The sequence below is a fragment of the Pristis pectinata genome, chromosome 32 (genome assembly GCF_009764475.1).
Source record: "Pristis pectinata isolate sPriPec2 chromosome 32, sPriPec2.1.pri, whole genome shotgun sequence".
Lineage (NCBI taxonomy): Eukaryota > Metazoa > Chordata > Chondrichthyes > Rhinopristiformes > Pristidae > Pristis > Pristis pectinata.
The window spans coordinates 16,331,287-16,349,848 of NC_067436.1; the positions used below are offsets into that span (position 1 = coordinate 16,331,287).

General features: G+C 47.5%; 1 protein-coding gene across 3 annotated transcripts in view; it reads left to right on the forward strand.

The window, feature by feature from the left end:
* tmem266 (transmembrane protein 266) overlaps positions 1–18,562 on the forward strand; it is a 153,073-nt gene that overhangs the window by 118,825 nt on the left and 15,686 nt on the right. For all 3 annotated transcript variants that reach the window (XM_052042769.1, XM_052042772.1, XM_052042770.1), the window contains exons 8-9: positions 1,562–1,677; positions 14,067–14,259. In XM_052042769.1, coding sequence (XP_051898729.1) covers positions 1,562–1,677; positions 14,067–14,259 — 309 coding nt within the window. The remainder of the gene's footprint in view (positions 1–1,561; positions 1,678–14,066; positions 14,260–18,562) is intronic.

Here is an 18,562-nt window from a genome sequence, read left to right on the forward strand (position 1 = left end):
GGAGAGATTGGACAAACTTGGGTTGTTCTCCCTAGGGAGTGGGAGGCTGAGGGGAGACCTGATAGAGGTTTTTAAAATTATGAGAGGCATAGATAGGGCAGACAGTCAAAATCTTTTCCCCAGTGTAGACATGTCAAACACCAGAGGACATGATTTTAAGGTTAAAGGGGAGGAAATTTAAAGGTGACATGAGGGGCAAGTTTATTTTTACGCTGGGTGGTAGGTGCCTGGAGTGGGTTACCAGGGGTAGTAGTGGAAGCAGGCAGTTTGGTGGAGTTTTAATTAAAATTAAAATTTTAATTAAAAATTAAAAGAGGCTTTTAGATAGACACATGAATACGAAGGGAATGAAGTGATATGGATGATACACAGGAGGAGGACATTTTGGCATCAAGATCGGCAGAACATCGTGGGCCGAATGGCTGTACTGTTCTATATTTTGGAATTGGTAATTGGTTTATTATTGTCACATGTACCAAAATACAGTGAAAAGCTTTTGTTTGCATGCCATCCAGGCAGATCATTCCAAATGTAATTAAACTGAGGTAGTGAAAAGGAAAACAGAATGCAGAATAGAGTGTTACAGTTATGGAGAAGATGCAGAGCAGGCAGAGGAATAAAGTGCAAGTAGGGAAGCATTTAAAATCATTGTGTCCAGCTGTAGTAAATAAAGAGAGGCAGTTATCATTGTCCCTTGCCTGTTGACAGAGCATCACATGGGGAGGGCCTGGGGTTCAATCCTGACATGCGCGCGTGGAAGAGATTGTGTGAGAGAGAGAGGTGTGTGTGTGTGTGAGAGAGAGAGGTGTGTGTGTGTGAGAGAGAGAGGTGTGTGTGAGAGAGAGAGAGTGTGTGTGAGAGAGAGGGAGAGAGTGTGTGTGTGTGAGAGAGAGAGTGTGTGTGTGTGTGTGTGTGAGATAGAGAGGGGGAGCGTAACGCTATTACAGTGCCAGCGACCTGGGTTCAATTCCCGCTGCTGTCTGTAAGGAGTTTGTACATTCTCCCCGTGTCTGCGTGGGTTTCCTCCGGGTGCTCCGGTTTCCTCCCACATTCCAAAGACGTACAGGTTAGGAAGTCGTGGGCATGCTGTGTTGGCGCCGGAAGCGTGGCGACACTTGCGGGCTGCCCCCAGAACACTCCACGCAAAAAGGTGCATTTCACTGTGTGTTTCGATGTACGTGTGACCAATAAAGATATAGCATCATATATCAAATCATATCAGTGACTTCTAAGTTGATTGGCAAAAGAACCAAAGGAGATGGAAGGGAAATCTTTCTCACACTGTGTCGGGAGAAGTTTCAACTGTTGCCTTCAGAAGGGGTTTGTAGGGAAACAGTGCAAGGCATCAGGGTATAGGACAGACAAGATTGCTGATACAAAATGCCAGCATGGGCGATGGGCCCAATGACCCCCTTCTGTGCCGTAACAATCAATCCTGTGCACAGTAGGTGTGAGAGAAGAGGAGCCGGTTCCTGGTGGAGGGGTGTGGTGCGGGGCATCATCCCCAACCCTGGGACCCAGCTTTGACAAGCCCCCAACTCTGTCCCTTTGACTCTTCCAGCTTACGTGCTGCCGGTGAAGGTGGAGATGGAGATGGTGGTCCAGCAGTACGAGAAAGCCAAGCAGGTTCGCGAGGAACAGCTGGAGCGGCTGACACAGATCTGTCAGGAGCAGGCGGTGAGTCGTGCAGGGCAAGTAACTTCTAACACCCCTGCTTCAACTACAGGCAGTCTCAAGGCATTGTACAACCGGTGCAGTCATTCCCTGAAGTGTAATCTATGTTATAATGCAGGAAATCAATGGCAGCAACACCCTTCAAACAGAAAAGAGATCATGTCCAGATTAACTGTTGTAGGGGGAAGAGATAGCACCCGTCTATGAACTAGTGCCCAGCATCCACCGACACCCAGCTGAAATAACAGATGGGCCTTTACTTTGACATCTCATCCAAAAGGCAAGCACTGCTGTGCATGCAGCACTCCCTCAGCAAGTCAATCTGGCCTTTGTGCTCAAGCCTTAGGAGTGGGACTCAGAGCCACAGCCTCCTGACTCAAAGGCGATCAGTGCGACTTGTTCCCGTTGGCACTGTGTGGGGGGGGAAGGTGGTCAAGGGAAAGGCGGTTCACAGGTTTCAATGCCCAGGAAAGGCTTAATAAACACAGCCGTGTCACAGGGGATGGATACTCTGCGGGGAAGGTATCCTTCAGGGTCCGACGGGACAAGGTGCCAGGAATGCAGAGAGCCAGGGATGGAAGTATCACTAACATTGCCGATTTAACCATTCGCATTGAATGCATCAGTCACTTCCATACTGCCCCATTCTGGCAAACTTCCACCTGTGTTGACAGAATGCTGAAGGCTGCACATCCGTGAGGGTTTACCATCCACCTGATGCAGGGTTTCGAGCCGAAACGTCAATGATTCCTCCCCCACCACCACTCCCCCCCCCCCCCCCCCCCCCCAACGAATGCTGCTCGACCCACTGAGTTCCTCCAGCAGATTGTGTGTTGCTCCAGAATCTGCCATACCTTGTGTCTCCAGATGGGCTCACGTTTCTGTTAAGAACATGGCCCATTGAGAAACGCTTCAGTTCACAACCCGGCATCCTCCACGGGGTGACTTGATCCCCACTGCTCTTATTGTCCTGCTCACACCTCACAACTTGTGAAATCCAAAAAAAAAGCCTCAGTTTGCAGATTCCAGGCAACAGGTAGGTGTCCGTTACTTAGAGGATCGACCCAGACTTTCAGATGACAACAAATGGTAAATAATTAACCGTCCCCCAGTGAGCGTCAGTCTAATGGAATTATTCAACAGCTCTGTACCAATGTGGTGGGATCATTCACTTTTCTGTGTTGACATGGTGAAATTGTGCAGTGGTTATTGTCGGTCTGGTGTGATCTTTCGTCAGTGTCAACGATTTGAAAGGCACGGCACCGTGGCCAGCTAGAGAGCTGCTGCCTCACGGTTCAATCCTGACCTCGGGTGCTGTCTGAGAAGTTGATTCCAGTGACTGGTGGTCTGGTGACCAAAGGATATAGTTTATTGGGTGATGCTGCATGAGTCTTCTATGGAGAGGGTTCTGTTATTGCTGGGGATCCCCAGGCCTCACAATCAGGTCCTCAGATCCAGGGATCAGACTTAAACAGAGCACAGAGCTCTCTCTCTTTACAGAGATCTGCTGGCACAGAGGATGGATTTTAGAGATTAAAACTATATCCCCAAGGTCACCTGAATCCACATCGAGTTCACAACTCTCAGTGTGACGTACTCCTTGTTGTGTTGAGAGTTATTTACAAATGTCGTAAATTGCAACCTTTTAATCCAATTTCCCACATCAGTTAGTTAAAACGAGCCACACACTTTGGTGCCGTCATCCTCTGCTTAAAACAGAACAGGTAAATAAAAACTGCGTTAAGGTGAATCACAACAGCAAGTGGCCGATCCAATTTCCCAATTGGTAGGAGTTTGACACAGAATGCAGTCAAAGTTCCAAAAAGGCACAAAATGCACGGAAATCAGTCCAGTTTCTAGGCAAGAAAGTGCCAGCATGAAGTCGGAGACACAGGAGACTGCAGTTGCTGGAATGTGGAACAACACACAAGATGCTGGAGGAACTCAGCGTGTCAGGCAGCATCTGTGGAGGGAAGTGGACAGTTGACATTTCGGGTTGAGACCCTTCACCTGGACTGAGAGATGGAGAGGAGAGAGCCGGTATAAAAAGGTGAAGGGAAGGGGTGAAGCAAGAGCTGGCAGGTGATAGGTGGATCTGTTATCTGTAAATTGGTCATCTCCCCTCTCTCTCTCTGTCCAGATGAAAGGGTCTCGACCCAAAACGTCAACTGTCCATTTCCCTCCACGGATGCTGCCTGACCTGCTGAGTTCCTCCAGCGCCTTTGTGTGTGGCTTCAACAGGAAGTAGTTTGGCCAACAGCAATTCCTATGATAGATGTAAATGGCAAATAAAATCACCTGTTGCATTGACTGTGCTCTCACGATCAGAGAACACAACCTTGATGTGGTCAGAGACAGAACGCAGATGTTAAGTGTGTTGCCCCAGCTCACTGATGTGGCTGGTGACCCTGGGAAAATTTAGCAAAGCAATTAGTGACCTAGAGCTGCTATTAAACCACACTTAGAGACTCTTATTGCTACTACATCTAAGACTGCTTGGTCATGGGCCGGCAGCCAACTTCAGCAATGTGAACAGACGCAGAGGGACAAGTCTAACTGAGCAGTTCCTCGCTGTTATTCTGTTGACTGTCACCTCATTCAACTGTAGTCTGCACCACTTCCCATCAGACCTTTTACCACCTTACTAATGACGTACTGTGGTTGGAATGAATTTGGAAAGCACGGGCTGTTGAGACCAGTGACAGCGATACAAGGGGAAGCGAGATTATACACTGAGAAGGCAAAAGGAGTGGGAGGTTATATTGACAGGGTGAGCTCATCTGAAACATGGGCTAGTCGGTACAAATGTCCTCTTTTTATGGGCAGCTAATTCCAAAATGAAATATGTTGACACAATCTCCACGATTCATGAACTTCCATCATAAAAACAAAAAATGCTACAAATACTCAGAAGGCCGGGCAACATCTGCGGAGAAATAAAGAGCCAATGTTTCAGATCGATGACCTTGCTTAAGGACGTGGGCACGGATTTAAGTCGTTGGTCAAGGGACCAATGAGGAGAACATGCACCCACAACAGCCAGTTGTTGTCCTCTGGAATGCGCTGCCTGAGAGAGAGGAAGCAGGTTCAAAGGGCTTTCATTGGATAAGAACCTTATCAGGAGCCATAGTGGCGCAGCTGGTAGAGCCGCCGCCTCACAGCGCCGGAGACCCGGGTTCAATCCCGACCTCCAGTGCTGTCAGTGTGGAGTTTGCACGTTCTCCCTGTGACCATGTGGGTTTCCTCCCACATCTCAGAGACGAGCAGGTTGGTAGAGTAATTGGCCGCTGTAGATTGTCCCCAGTGTGTAGGTGAGGGGTGGAACTGGAGAGAGTTGATGGGAATGCGAGGAGGATAAAAGAAAACTGCTAGGATTGATGTAGGATGAGTGTAAATGCGTGGTTGACGGGCATGGACTCTGTGCTGTATCGGAGAAACAAAGGACTGCAGATGCTGGAATCTGGATGAAAAACACAATGACGCTGGAAGCCTGTCCTGCTGAGTTCCTCCAGTATCTCTGTGCTGTATCTCTCTCTATGACATAGAACAGCACAGGAACAGGCCCTTCAACCCACAAATTCTGTACTGACCATGCCAATCTAACTAATCCTATCCTGCCCTCACAGGTTCCATGTCGGCCCAGTCCCTGTGTGTTCATGTACCTGCCCACATGCCTCTTAAATGTTACTGTTGTATTTACTTCTACCACCTCCCCTTGCAGTTAATGGCACCTACCGCTCTCTGTGTAAAACAAAACACTTCCCTCGTAACTCGCCTTTGAACTTTCCCCCTCTCACCTTAAAGCTACGCCCTCCAGTATTTCACATTTCCACCCTGGGAAAAATAATTCTGACCGTCTGTCTCTGCCTCTCATAATTTTTCAAACATCTATCAGGTCACCCCTCAGCCTCTGACACTCCAGAGGAAACGTTAAGAGTAAGGGCTGGGTTCAAGCTGGAATACCAGGATTAATTGGACGATGTGTTCAAAGAGAGCCAGTACTGGGACAATGGGCTGAATATTCCCCCTTCCCCACCTCCCTTCTTGGTGCAGGATTCCAAGAATCAAGCTCAGGACGTGGAGATACTGACAAGACCCCGTTTGTTACCCGTGCGGTCGATGTCTCAGATCGACCAGCACAGGAAGGTGTGGGATCAGGCAACCACTTGAGTGTTTATGACCTTTTTACAGTCTTTGTAACTCATTGGACTATGGATTCTCATTCATGGCACAGAAAGAGGCCATTTGGCCCGTCTTGTTCATGTTGGTTGTAAAGGAGCTACCAGTCTAATCTTGCTTCTAAGTTGTTGGTCTGTAGCCCTGGACGTCAGGTTCTGAATGTGATAAAGGGATCTGCCTCCACCGTCCTTTCAGAGAGTGGCTTCCAGCTCCCAGTGTCCTCAGGATGAGACTTTTCCTCATCTCCTCTCTAACTCCTTCCGCCTCTGCCCTGGGAAATAGATCCCAAGTATTTATTCTATTGAGGCCCGTCAGGAATGTGTCCAACTAATCCGAGTAAAACTCCAATGATCTGGTATCCCACTGTTCAGAACTCCTGATAGTCCGACATCCAGCTCAACAGCTGATGTTTCCCGTGCTGTGTTTAAACTCACCGGGACCCCAGTCCCACACTCTCTTTAAACTGAAATGGTGGACTGGAAAATTTATTATGCCACAGTGTAACAACTTTAAAAAAGTGAATTAAAAGTGTGTTGGTGTATTAATCATAGTAACATCCAATAGTCCAGAAAATCTGACAGTTTAGCACCACAAAGTCCCAAGTGTGATGTTTAATATACCACGGAAACCTTGTAAACAGTAGGCATCACACAGAATGAACATCTGGATACAAGACTTGGGCTGTCCCCACCCACTCTACAACCAATGAAATGTTCTTGAAATGTAGCCAATGTTACATTGTAAGAACACAGAACAGTACAGCACAGGAACAGGCCCTTCGGCCCAGAATGTCTATACTGAACATGATGCCAATCCAATCCAATCCCACCTACCTGCACGGACTATAGCCCTCCATTCCCTGCCTGTTCATGTGTCTGTGTAAATGCCTCATAAGCATTTAGGGGACAACCTACCCAGGGGAAAGCCACAGTGACCAGGTCTCTGGCACTGAGCCAGGTCGTGTGGTGCAGAAGGGAAGGGGGGAGAAGAGGACAGCGGTTGTGATAGGGGATTCCATAGTAAGGGGGGCAGACAGGAGATTCTGTGGACGTGAAAGAGACTCCCAGGTGGTGTGTTGCCTCCCAGGTGCCAGGGTCAGGGACGTCTCGGATCAGGTCCACAGCTTTCTGAAGGGGGAGGGTGAACAGCCAGAGGTCGTGGTACATATTGGTACCAGTGACATAGGTAGGAAAAGAGATGAGGTCCTGAAGAGGGAATATAGGGAGTTAGGTAGGATGCTGAAAGGCAGGACATCAAGGGTAGTAATCTCTGGATTGCTGCCTGTGCCACGTGTCAGTGAGGGTAAGAATAGGTTGATTTGGCAGATGAATGCGTGGCTGAGGAGTTGGTGCAGGGGGCAGGGTTTCAGATTTGTTGATCATTGGGATCTCTTCTGGGGAAGGTATGACCTGTACAAAAGAGACGGGTTACACCTGAACTGGAGGGGGACCAATATTCTTGCGGGCAGGTTTGCTAGAATTGTTGGGGGAGGGTTTAGACTAGTTTGGCAGGGGGATGGGAACCCGAGTGATAGGTCAGAGGTTGGTTCATTTAATGTACAAGTAGATGCAGAGTGTAGAGAGACTGTGAGGAAGGATCGGCAGTTGAAAGGGCAAAATTGCAGTCAGTTGGATGGGCTGAAATGTGTCTACTTTAATGCGAGAAGTATCAGGAACAAGGGTGATGAACTTAGAGCGTGGGTAAGTAGTGGAACTACGACGTTGTGGCCATTACAGAGACTTGGCTGTCACAAGGGCAGGAATGGCTGCTGGATATTCCGGGGTTTAGATGTTTCAAAAGGGACAGGGGCGGAGGTAAAAGAGGTGGGGGGGGGGGGTGGCTTTGCTGATCAGGGACAGTATCACAGCTGCAGAATGGGAGGATGTCCTAGAGGGATCGTCCACTGAGTCAGTGTGGGTGGAAATCAGAACCAGGAAGGGACCAATTACTATTGGGAGCATTCTACAGACTCCCCCAATAGCAGCAGAGATGCTGAGGAGCAGATCGTGAGGGAGATTTTGGAGAGGTACAAAAATAAGGGTTGTTGTCATGGGTGATTTCAACTTCTCTAATATTGATTGGCACCTCCTTAGTGTAAAGGGGATAGATGGGGCAGAGTTTGTTAGGTGTGTACAGGAAGGATTCCTGACATGGTGTACGGACAGGCCGACTAGAGAGGCTGTACTGGACCTGGTACTAGGCAATGAGTCTGATTAGGTTTCAGATCTCTCGGTGAGAGAGCATTTTGGAGATGGTGACTATAACCATGGTGACTTTACCATAGCCTTGGAGAGGGATAGGAGCGGACGATATGGGAAAGTATTTAACTGGGGGAGGGGAAATTATGATGCTATTGGGCAGGAACTTGGGAGCGTAAATTAGGAAAAGATGTTCTTGGGGAAGTGCACAATGGAAATGTGGAGGTTGTTTAGTGAGTACTTGCATGGGGTTCTGGATAGATTTGTCCCATTGAGGCAGGGTAAGGATGGTAGAGTGAAGGAACCGTGGTTGACGAGATGTAGAATATCTTGTCAAGAGGAAGAAAGAAGCTTACCTAAGGTTTAGAAAGCAAGGATCAGACAGGGCTCTGGAGAGTTACAAGGTAGCCAGGAGGGAGCTTAAGAATGGACTTAGGAGAGCTAGAAGGGGGTATGAGAAGTCCTTGGTGAGTAGGATCAAGGAAAACCCCAAGGCGTTCCACACGTATGTGAAGAATAGGAGGATGACTAGAGTGAGGGTACGACCAATCAGGGATAAAAGAGGAAACGTGCCTGGAGTTGGAAGAGGTAGGGGAGGTCCTTAATGAATACTTTGCTTCCATATTCACCAGAGAGAGAGAGAGACCTTGACGTTAGTGAGGATGGCGTACAACAGGCTGATACACCAGGGCATGTCGACGTGAGGAAAGAGGATGTGCTGGAACTTTTGAAAAACATTAGGATAGAAAAGTCACTGGGGACGGACGGGATATATCCAAGGTTATTACAGGAAGCGAGGGAAGAGATTGCTGTGCCTTTGGTGACGATCTTTGCACTGACCACAGGAATAGTGCCAGATGATTGGAGGTTAGTAAATGTTGTTCCTTTGTTGAAGAAAGTGAGTAGGGATAATCCTGGGAATTACAGACTAGTGAGTCTTACTTCAGTGGTGGGCAAATTACTGGAGAAGATTCTTAGAGACAGGATTTATGGGCATTTGGAGAAGCATAGGCTGATTAGGGACAGTCAGCATGGCTTTGTGAGGGGCAGATCGTACCTCACGAGACTGATTGAATTCTCTGAGGATGTGACAAAGCACATTGATGAAGGTAGAGCAGTGGATGTGTTGTACATGGATTTCAATAAGGCGTTTGATAAGGTTCCTCATGGAAGGCTTATTCAGAAAGTCAGGAGGCATGGGATCCAGGGAAACTTGGCTGTGTGGATTCAGAATTGGCTCGCCCATAGAAAACAGAGGGTGGTGGTAGATGGAGCGTATTCTGCCTGGAGGTCAGTGACCAGTGGTGTTCCGCAGGGATCTGTTCTGGGACCCCTGCTCTTTGTGATCTTTTTAAATGACTTGGATGAGGATGTGGATGGGTGGGTTAGTAAGTTTGCTGATGATACAAAGGTTGGTGGTGTTGTGGATAGTGTAGAAGGTTGCTGTAGATTACAACAGGATATTGATAGAATGCAGACGGCTGAGAAGTGGCAGATGGAGTTCAACACAGAAAAGTGTGAAGTGATACACTTTGGGAGATTGAATTTGAAAGCAAATACAAGGTTAATAGCAGGACTCTTAGCAGTGTAGAGGAACAGAGGGATCTTGGGGTCCACATCCATAGATCCCTCAAGTTTGCTGCGCAGGTCGATAGGGTCGTTAAGAAGGCATATGGTGTGTTGGCCTTCATTAGTCGGGGTATTGAGTTCAAGAGCCGCGAGTTGATGTTGCAGCTCTATAGAATTCTGGTTAGACCACAGTTGGAGTATTGTGTTCAGTTCTGGTCACCTCATTATAGGAAGGATGTGGAAGCTTTAGAGAGGGTGCAGAGGAGATTTACCAGGATGCTGCCTGGATTGGAGAGTACGTAGGTTGAGTGAGCTGGGGCTTTTCTCTTTGGAGAAGAGGAGGATGAGAGGTGACTTGATAGAGGTGTACAAGATGATAAGAGGCATAGATCGAGTGGACAGTCAGAGACTTTTTCCCAGGCGACAATGGCTAACATGAGGGGGACATAATTTTAAGGTGATTGGAGGAAGATATAAAGGGGATGTCAGGGGAAGTTTTTTTTACACAGAGAGTGGTGGGTGCGTGGAACGCACTGCCGGCAGAAGTTGTGCGGGCAGATACACTAGGGTCATTTAAGAGACTCTTAGATAGACACATGAATAATAGAGAAATATGGGGCTATGTGGGAGGGAAGGGTTAGCTAGATCTTAGAGCAGGATAAAATGTCAGCACAACATTGTGGGCCAAAGGGCCTGTACTGTGCTGTAATGTTCTATGTTCTAAGCTTTGCTGTTGTATCTGCTTCTACCACCTCCCCTGGCGGTGGGTTACAGCTACCTACCACTTTCTGTGTAAAATTTCCTTTCAACTTTTCCCCTCTCACCTTAAACCTACTCCCTGTGGTATCTGACACTTCCATCCTGGGAAAAAGACATTCACTATATACCTTTTCTATGCCTCTCATAATTTTATAAACCTCTGCCAGGTCTCCTCTCAGCCTCTGATGCTCCAGCGAAAACAATCCAAGTTTGTCCAACACCACCTTTTAGCTAATACTTTCTAATCCAGGCAGCATCCTGGCAAACCTCTTCTGCACCCTCTCCAAAGCCTCCACATCCTTCCTGTAATGCAGAGACCAGAACTGCACACAGTACTCCAAATGCAGCCTGAATGAAGTTTTATACACTGCAGCTTGACTTCCTGACTCTTATACTGACCACCCTGACCGATGAAAGCAAGTCTGCCATATGCCACTGTCAAGAAAAACATGACATCTATTTTTCACACAGCAAGATCCCACAAAGAGCAATGAGCTAAATGGTTGGTTGGGAGGTAAATGTCAGCTGGGATTGGTTTATTATTGTCACATGTACCGAGATACAGTGAAAAGCGTTTGCTTTGCATGCAGTCCAGTCAGATCATGCCAGACATAAGTACACTGAGGTAGTAAAAAGAAAACAATGCAGAATATAGTGTTAGAGTTACAGAGAAAGTGCAGTGCAGGGGGATAAATAAAGTGAAAGGGCCATGGAGAGGTAAATTGAGAGAGCAAGAGAAACAAAGGACTGCAGATGCTGGAATCTAGATGAAAAACACCTTGATGCTGGAGGAACTCAGCAGGCCAGGACCGAAGAAGGGTCCTGACCCAAAACGTTGGCCACTTGCTTTTCTCCACGGATGCTGCCTGGCCTGCTGAGTTCCTCCAGCATCATCGTGTTTTTCACTTGGGAGATCAAGATCTTTATCATATGAGGTCCATTCAAATGGGATAGAAGCTGTCCTTGAGCCAGGTGGTACATTCTCTCAGACTTTTGTATCTTCTGCCCAATGGGAGAGGGGAGAAGGGAGAATGTCTGGGGTGGGAGGGGTCCTTGATTACGTTGGCTGCTTTCCGGAGGCAGCGGGAAGTGTAGACAGAGTCAATGGAGAGGAGGCTGGTTTGCGTGATGGACTGGGGCAGGAGAGTGGAGAAATCTTGGATGATATGTTTGGGGGAGCAGAAGTTATTGGGGATTCTATAGTCAGGGAAGCAGACCAGCATTTGTGTGGTTCTAAGTTGATTCCAGGATGGTACATTGCCACCCTGGTTTCAGGGTGTGGGATATCGTGGCCACAGAACCTTCGTAGAGTGAAAAACCAAAAGTCTGTATTGGTAGAGTAAGAAGTTTTGGCATTGTAGGAAGAACTTAAGGAGTCCATCATCAACGTCTATCTTGTGATCAAGTTTAAGTGCACAAAAAGTCTGCTGCTTGGGGTTGTAATTAGGCACTTCTCTATATTGCACTTAAAAATCACTGCAAGCTTCATCTTGACCAGAAATCTTTAAAATTATCATTATAAAGCTGTAAAGTTGTGGAAGTTCATTGTAAAATCATAAATCCCATTGACTGCATTTGCTCAGTAACCTTGCAGAGGTAAGCTTGCTCTGGTGGTTGCACTACTGTGGGCTGACGGCAGAGGGCAGTGAGCTCTCACTGACTGATTAATCCCAGCCTCTTTTGCCATTTTCTTCAACCTGCTCTTTTTGACGTGGTTCACCCTGTCACAACCGAGGGCAGGATGTGGATTATGATTAAGCCAGACTCAGCAATCCATCACTATGTCCCTAAAATAAAGAGCCCGTGTGACCAAGCCCCAAGATCTGAGGCACGGTTTGACGATGGTGATGAGCCTCTTCAGCACCCACCCCCGGTGCTGTCTACACTTATCCAGAGGCTGGCATAGTGGCACAGCTACCGCCTCACAGTTCCAGGGACCCGGGTTCTATTCCGACCCCCGGCACTGCCTGTGTGGAGTTTGCTCGTTCTCCCTGTGACCCCATGGGTTTCCTCCTGCTCCAGTTTCCTCCCACATCCCAAAGACGTGCTGGTTAGTGGGAAAACTGGCTGCTTGTAAGTTGCAAGAAATTCTGCAGATGCTGGAATCTGGAGCAATACACAAAAAGTGCCAGAGGAACTCAGCAGGTCAGGCAGTATCTGTGGAGGGAAATAAACAGTCAACATTTCAGATCGAGGATGATGAAGGGTCTCGGCCTGAAACATCGACTGTTTATTTCCCGCCATGGATGCTGCCTGACCTGCTGAGTTCCTCCGGCATTTTTTGTGTATTGCTCTGTAAGTTACCCCAAGTATAGGCTGGGGAATAAGGGGGTGGTGGCCATTATTGGGAATGCAGGGGAAAACTAGAAATGGTGCCAATGAGTGATGTGGACTTGATGGGCCGAAGGGCCTGTCTGTGCCATATGACTCTGACAAATCAGCCCCAGTGTCCTGGGAACACAGTTATCCCTCATGAAATTTATTTTCTAGAAAACACATTGCTGTTTGTGGGAGCTTGCTGTGCACAAATTGATGCAGCACAATCATGACAACACTTCAAGGACTTTCATTGGCTGTAGAGAATGTCCTGTGGTCAGGAAACATGCAATGTCAATCCAAGCCCCAGAGAAATGTCAGCCCCTTTCATTCTGCTGAGGCACCGCTTGCCATTGTAACATCTGAGGTCAATCTCTCCGAGACACTCTCAGAGGCAGCATTGAGAAGATTCACAAGGGTTGGTCGTGGAATGAAAGGGTTACCTCAAGAGAAAAGATTGAATAGCTTGGATTTGTCATCTTTGGAGCTCAGAAGAATGAGGGTGATGTTCTTGTATTTCTTACAACATAGTTTTTAGCCCATTAAGGACATAGCTGCCTACCAATCCTATTTCCCCCACTTTTTCCCCCTCCATTCTCTCACACCATCAACTTCTGCTTACCCCACCTACACTGGGGTTAATTTAGCCAACTAATCTACCAGCAGGAAATCAGAGCACCTCAGGGAATCATGCAGCTACTGAGAGAACCTGCAAACTCTGCACAGGTCGGAATCAAAGCCGGGTCCCTGGATCTGTGAGGCAGCAGCTCCACCTATTGAAATGTCCATGATTCTGAGGTGATTTCACAGGGTAGATGCTGTGAGCATGAGAGATGAGATGATATTTATTTATTAATCACAGGTACATCGAAACACACAGTGAAATGCATCTTTTGCATGGAGTGTTCTGGGGACAGCCCACAAGTGTCGCCACACTTCCAGTGCCAACATAGCATATTTCCTCTGGTGCGCTATTCTGGAACGAGAGGCCATTGTCCAGTGAGAAAGACCGAGAGATCATTTCTTCTCTCAGAGAGTTGTACATCTTGGCGCAGACAGCTGTGGAGGCTGAATCACTGAGATAAATGTTGGACCAGAAGGGAAGTGAGTGTTGTGGGGAACAGGCAGGAAGTTGGGAGTTGAGGAGTGAGATCAGGTGAGTCATGAATAGTGGAGGGGTTCAGAGGGCTGCATCGAATACTTCTTCTATTTCATATGGTCCTATCTCTTGGTGCTCCATTTCCAAATCCATTCACCAGCCAATTCCCCTTCTGCCTTCAAAAGTCTCCCAAAATTATGTACCCAGTGAAAGATTTCTTTTGGTAGTGTTGTCAGCGGGTGACAGCCGTTGTGTTTGTTTCTCCTCTGCAGTTTGAGATCAGGCAGCTGAGGGCTCACCTTGCCCAACAGGACCTGGACCTTGCAGCCGAGAGAGAGGCCGCCATGCAGATGCACCATGTATGGAACAAGCAGACCAACAAGTTTCAAGTGGTGGACGGGTCAAATGCGGGAGCGTCCGACGACGAGTGTCCTGAGAGTATCATCGGACCACACCAGCCACCAAGTAAGGAACCTGCTCAAGTGATTCGTTAAAGTTGCTTTGTTAAAAGGAAGCTTGACATCACCAGAGACGATGAAGTAAATCAGGATTTACTTTCTGCCCATAGTCCTTGCACTATAGACACTTGGAGAAGGTGCTTTTACTTATTCTTCAGCCTATACTTGGGGGAACTTACAGCAGCCAGTTTTCCTATCAACCAGTACGTCGTTGGGATGTGGAAGGCAATTGATTGGAATGGAAGAGGGTCTGAGATCCTCTGGCGTGTTATATGCCATGCAGACTTTTTCCTTGGTTATGATTCTCCTTACCATCTGGTTAAAAGTGTTTATTCCACCACACACATAAAGCTGGAGGAACTCAACAGGTCAGGCAGCATCTGTGGAGGGAAATGGACAGTCACTGTTTCTGGTCAAGACCCTTCATCTGGACTGCAAGAGGGGAGATAGCCGGCATAAAGAGGTGAGGGGAAGGGGTGGAGCAAGAGCTGGCAGGTGATAGGTGGATCCAGGTGAGGAGGGGTGCTAGGCAGACGGAGGAGGGGACAGTGGGAATAGCGACAGAGGCTGGGAGGTGAGATAAGGTACCTTTATTAGTCACTTGTACATCGAAACACACAGTGAAATGCATCTTTTGCATAAAGTATTCTGGGGGCAGCCCTCAAGTGTCACCGCGCTTCCGGCGCCAACATAGCACGCCCACAACTTCCTAACCCGTACGTCTTTGGAATGTGGGAGGAAACCGGAGCACCCGGAGGAAGCCCACGCAGACACACAGGATGAACATACAAACTCCTTACAGACAGTGGCCGGAATTGAACCCGGGTCGCTGGCACTGTAATAGCGTTACACTAACCGCTACACTACTGTGCCTGCCCTGGGTGGAGGCGACAACGGGCTGTGGATGATGGAATCTGATAGGAGAGGAAGGTGGAGCACGGAACCAAATAAGGGAGGTGGGGAGGCCAGGGGATGGAAACCTTGTTGTGGATATCAGCTGTCCGTTTCCTTCCATACTGCCTGACCTGCTGAGTTCCTTCAGCCTTTTGTGTGTCGCTGCAGATTCCAGCTGTCTCTTGCATCTTCATCCCACCACATACAGATATTACAATCTCTCCATACAACACATTTCACTTTCAGGAACATTAGTGTCCACCTCCGCAGTTGAATTGATACAGTCCAGACGCAGTTGTGTATTATGATATCCAGCACTACCTGATTCATCCATCATATATGCATAAAACCAGCACCTTTTGAAAGGTCCTTTAATTTCAGGCCAGACAGTGTGCAGAGTTTAATTGGAACAGCCAGCGGAGTACTTAATTGTTATAAAGGCCGTGCACAGAAGTCAATTAACAGTCTTTCAGTGAGGGTGCAGAGTGTTTTGCAGAACTGATAGCCAAGTGATATATTTTGGTGTTAACGCTGTGCCCATTGTCAAACCCCTGGGAACTGGTAGTGGGGCCAGCACACCTACACTGAAGATTTTGGGTATAAAAATACCTGTGTACATTCTACAGCACAGAGGACCTTGGAAATCAATCTGGTGCTTCCCTAGCTAATAGGAACACATTGGGCAGGCACTGACGCTATAGTATGGAAGATGAACAAAGCTGCTGTTATTCTTGCTTCAGGACCTTGGACAGGTCTCACAATGTAGAAAGATATTTCTGTAGTGAATCTTACAATGTTCCAGAGTACTTCACAGCCAAAGAAATACTTTTGAAATGTAATTTAAGAAATGCAGCTGCCATTGGGCACAGCAAGCTCCCACAAACAGTGACAATCTGATAAATTACAGAGGGATCTTGTGGTCCAAATCCATAGCTCCACGCAAGTAGATAAAGTGGTAAAGAAGGCATAGGGCGTGCTTGCATTCATTGGTTGGGGCACTGAGTACAAGAGTCAGGAAGTCATGTTGCAGCTGTATAAAACTTAGGTAAGGCAAGGCTGCACTTGGGGTATTGTTTGCAATTCTGGTCACCCCATTACAGGAAGGATGTGGAAGCTTTGGAAAGGGTACAGAAGAGGTTTACCCAGGATGCTGACTGGATTAGGGGCTATGGGCTATATGGAGAGGTTGGACAAACTTGGGTTGTTTTCTCTGGAGCATTGGATACTGAGGAGAAACCTGATAGAAGTTTATAAAGTTATGAGAGGCAAAATTATGAGAGGCAGGCATGGTAGTGCAGCAGTTAGCATAACGCTTTACAGCGCCAGTGACCCAGGTTCAACTCCTGCCGCTGTCTGTAAGGAGTTTGTACGTTCTCCCTGTGTCTGCGTGGGTTTCCTCCGGGTGCTCCAGTTTCCTCCCACATTCCAAAGACGTACGGGTTAGGAAGTTGTGGGCATGCTATGTTGGTGCCAGAAGCGTGGCAACACTTGCGGGCTGCCCCCAGAACACTCTACACAAAATGATGCATTTCGCTGTGTGTTTCAATGTACACATGACTAATAAAGATATCTTATAGAGTAGACAGTGAGAATCTTTTTCCCAGGGTAGATATGTCAAATACTAGAGGACATGCATTTAAGGTGAGAGGGGGAAAGTTTAAAGATGTGTGGAGCAAGTTTTTTTGGTCTTTTTACACAGAGAGTGGTGGGTGCCTGGAACAGGCTGTCAAGGGTAGTGGCAGAAACAGATATGATAGTAGCATTTAGGAGGCTTTTAGAGAGATGCTTGAATATTGCAGGGAATGCAGGGATTTGGATCATGTACAGGCAGAAGAGACTAGTTTAATTTGGCATCGTGGTCAGTGTAGACATCATGGGTGGAAGGACCTGTTCTTCTGCTGTCCTGGTCTATGTTCTAACTGGATAAGCTGTGAAGCAAAAGGATGTGGGTGTCCCAGTGTATGATTCACAAAAGGTTAGCTAGAGAAACCAAGGACTGCAGATGCTGGAATCTAGATGAAAAACACGATGATGCTGGAGGAACTCAGCAGGCCAGGCAGCATCCGTGGAGTCCTGAAGAAGGGTCCTACTCTGAAACGTTGACTACCTGCTTTTCTCCACGGATGCTACCTGGCCTGCTGAGTTCCTCCAGCATCATCGTGTTTTTCACCTTTCACAAAAGGTTAGCTTGCAGGTGCTGCAATTAATTATGGAAAGCTGACGGAATATTATTGCAAGGGGAATTGAATACAAGAAGTTATAGTCCAGTTACATAGGGCACTGTGTGTGGTATTAGTCTCCTTTAAGGAAGAACATTAATGCCTTGGAAGCTATTCAGAGAAGATTTGCTACACCAACACCTAGAATAGGTGGGTTGTAACGTGAGGGGGTGTTGGCAGGCGAGGCTTGTTCCTGTTGTTGTTTGGAAGAGTGAGAGGCAACATAAATGAAACAGATAAGGTGCTCAGAGACTGGTGGGTGTGGGGATGATGTTTCTTCCTGTGGGAGGATCTAGAACCAAGGATCACTCTTTGAAAATAAGGGTCTTTAAGACAGAGATGGGGCAAAAAAATGTCTCTCAGAGGCTAGTGAATCTTTAGACGTCTCTTCCACAAAGGGTGACACAAGTAGAGTCTCATTATTTTTATAGCAGAGATAGATAGATTCTTGGTCAGCGAGGGGGTGAAAAGTTACCAGAGGTTGGCGGGAATGTTGATGTGAGATCCTAGTTAAATCAGCAATGGTCTTTCTGAGTGGTGTGCTCGAGGGGGCAAGTTGCCTACTCCTGCTCCTGATTGGTATTTAGATAAGATATCCTTATTAGCCACACGTACATCGAAACACACATCTTTTGTGTAGAGTGTTCTGGGGGCAGCCTGCAAGTGTCGCCACGCTTCCGGCGCCAACATAGCATGCCCACAACTTCCTAACCCATACATCTTTGGAATGTGGGAGGAAACCAGAGCACCTGGAGGAAACCCACGCAGGCACGGGGAGAACGTACAAACTCCTTACAGAGAGTGGCTGGAATTGAACCCAGGTTTCTGGCGCTGTGAAGTGTTATACTAACTGCTACACAGATTTGAACCTGGAACTTCTACCAACCAAGGGGGTGACGTACTCCTGTGACCCAGCCAATCAGAAAACATACACAAATTACTTGGTTGTTGTAACTATGGTGTTTGTGAGAGATTTCTGTGCACAACTGGACAACCACATTTTTTGCATTAAAACACTGACCACATTTCATAAACACTCAGTGAGCTACATGGACTTGGGACATAATGGGACGTATGGCTACAGAGTGGGACAGCTGATCCATAGTTCTGGCAACCAGGGTTCAGTCCTGACCTCCAGTGCCGTACTCCGCTTCTCGTGACTTCTCAGGTTTCGTCTGGGGGCTCTGGTTTCTACCC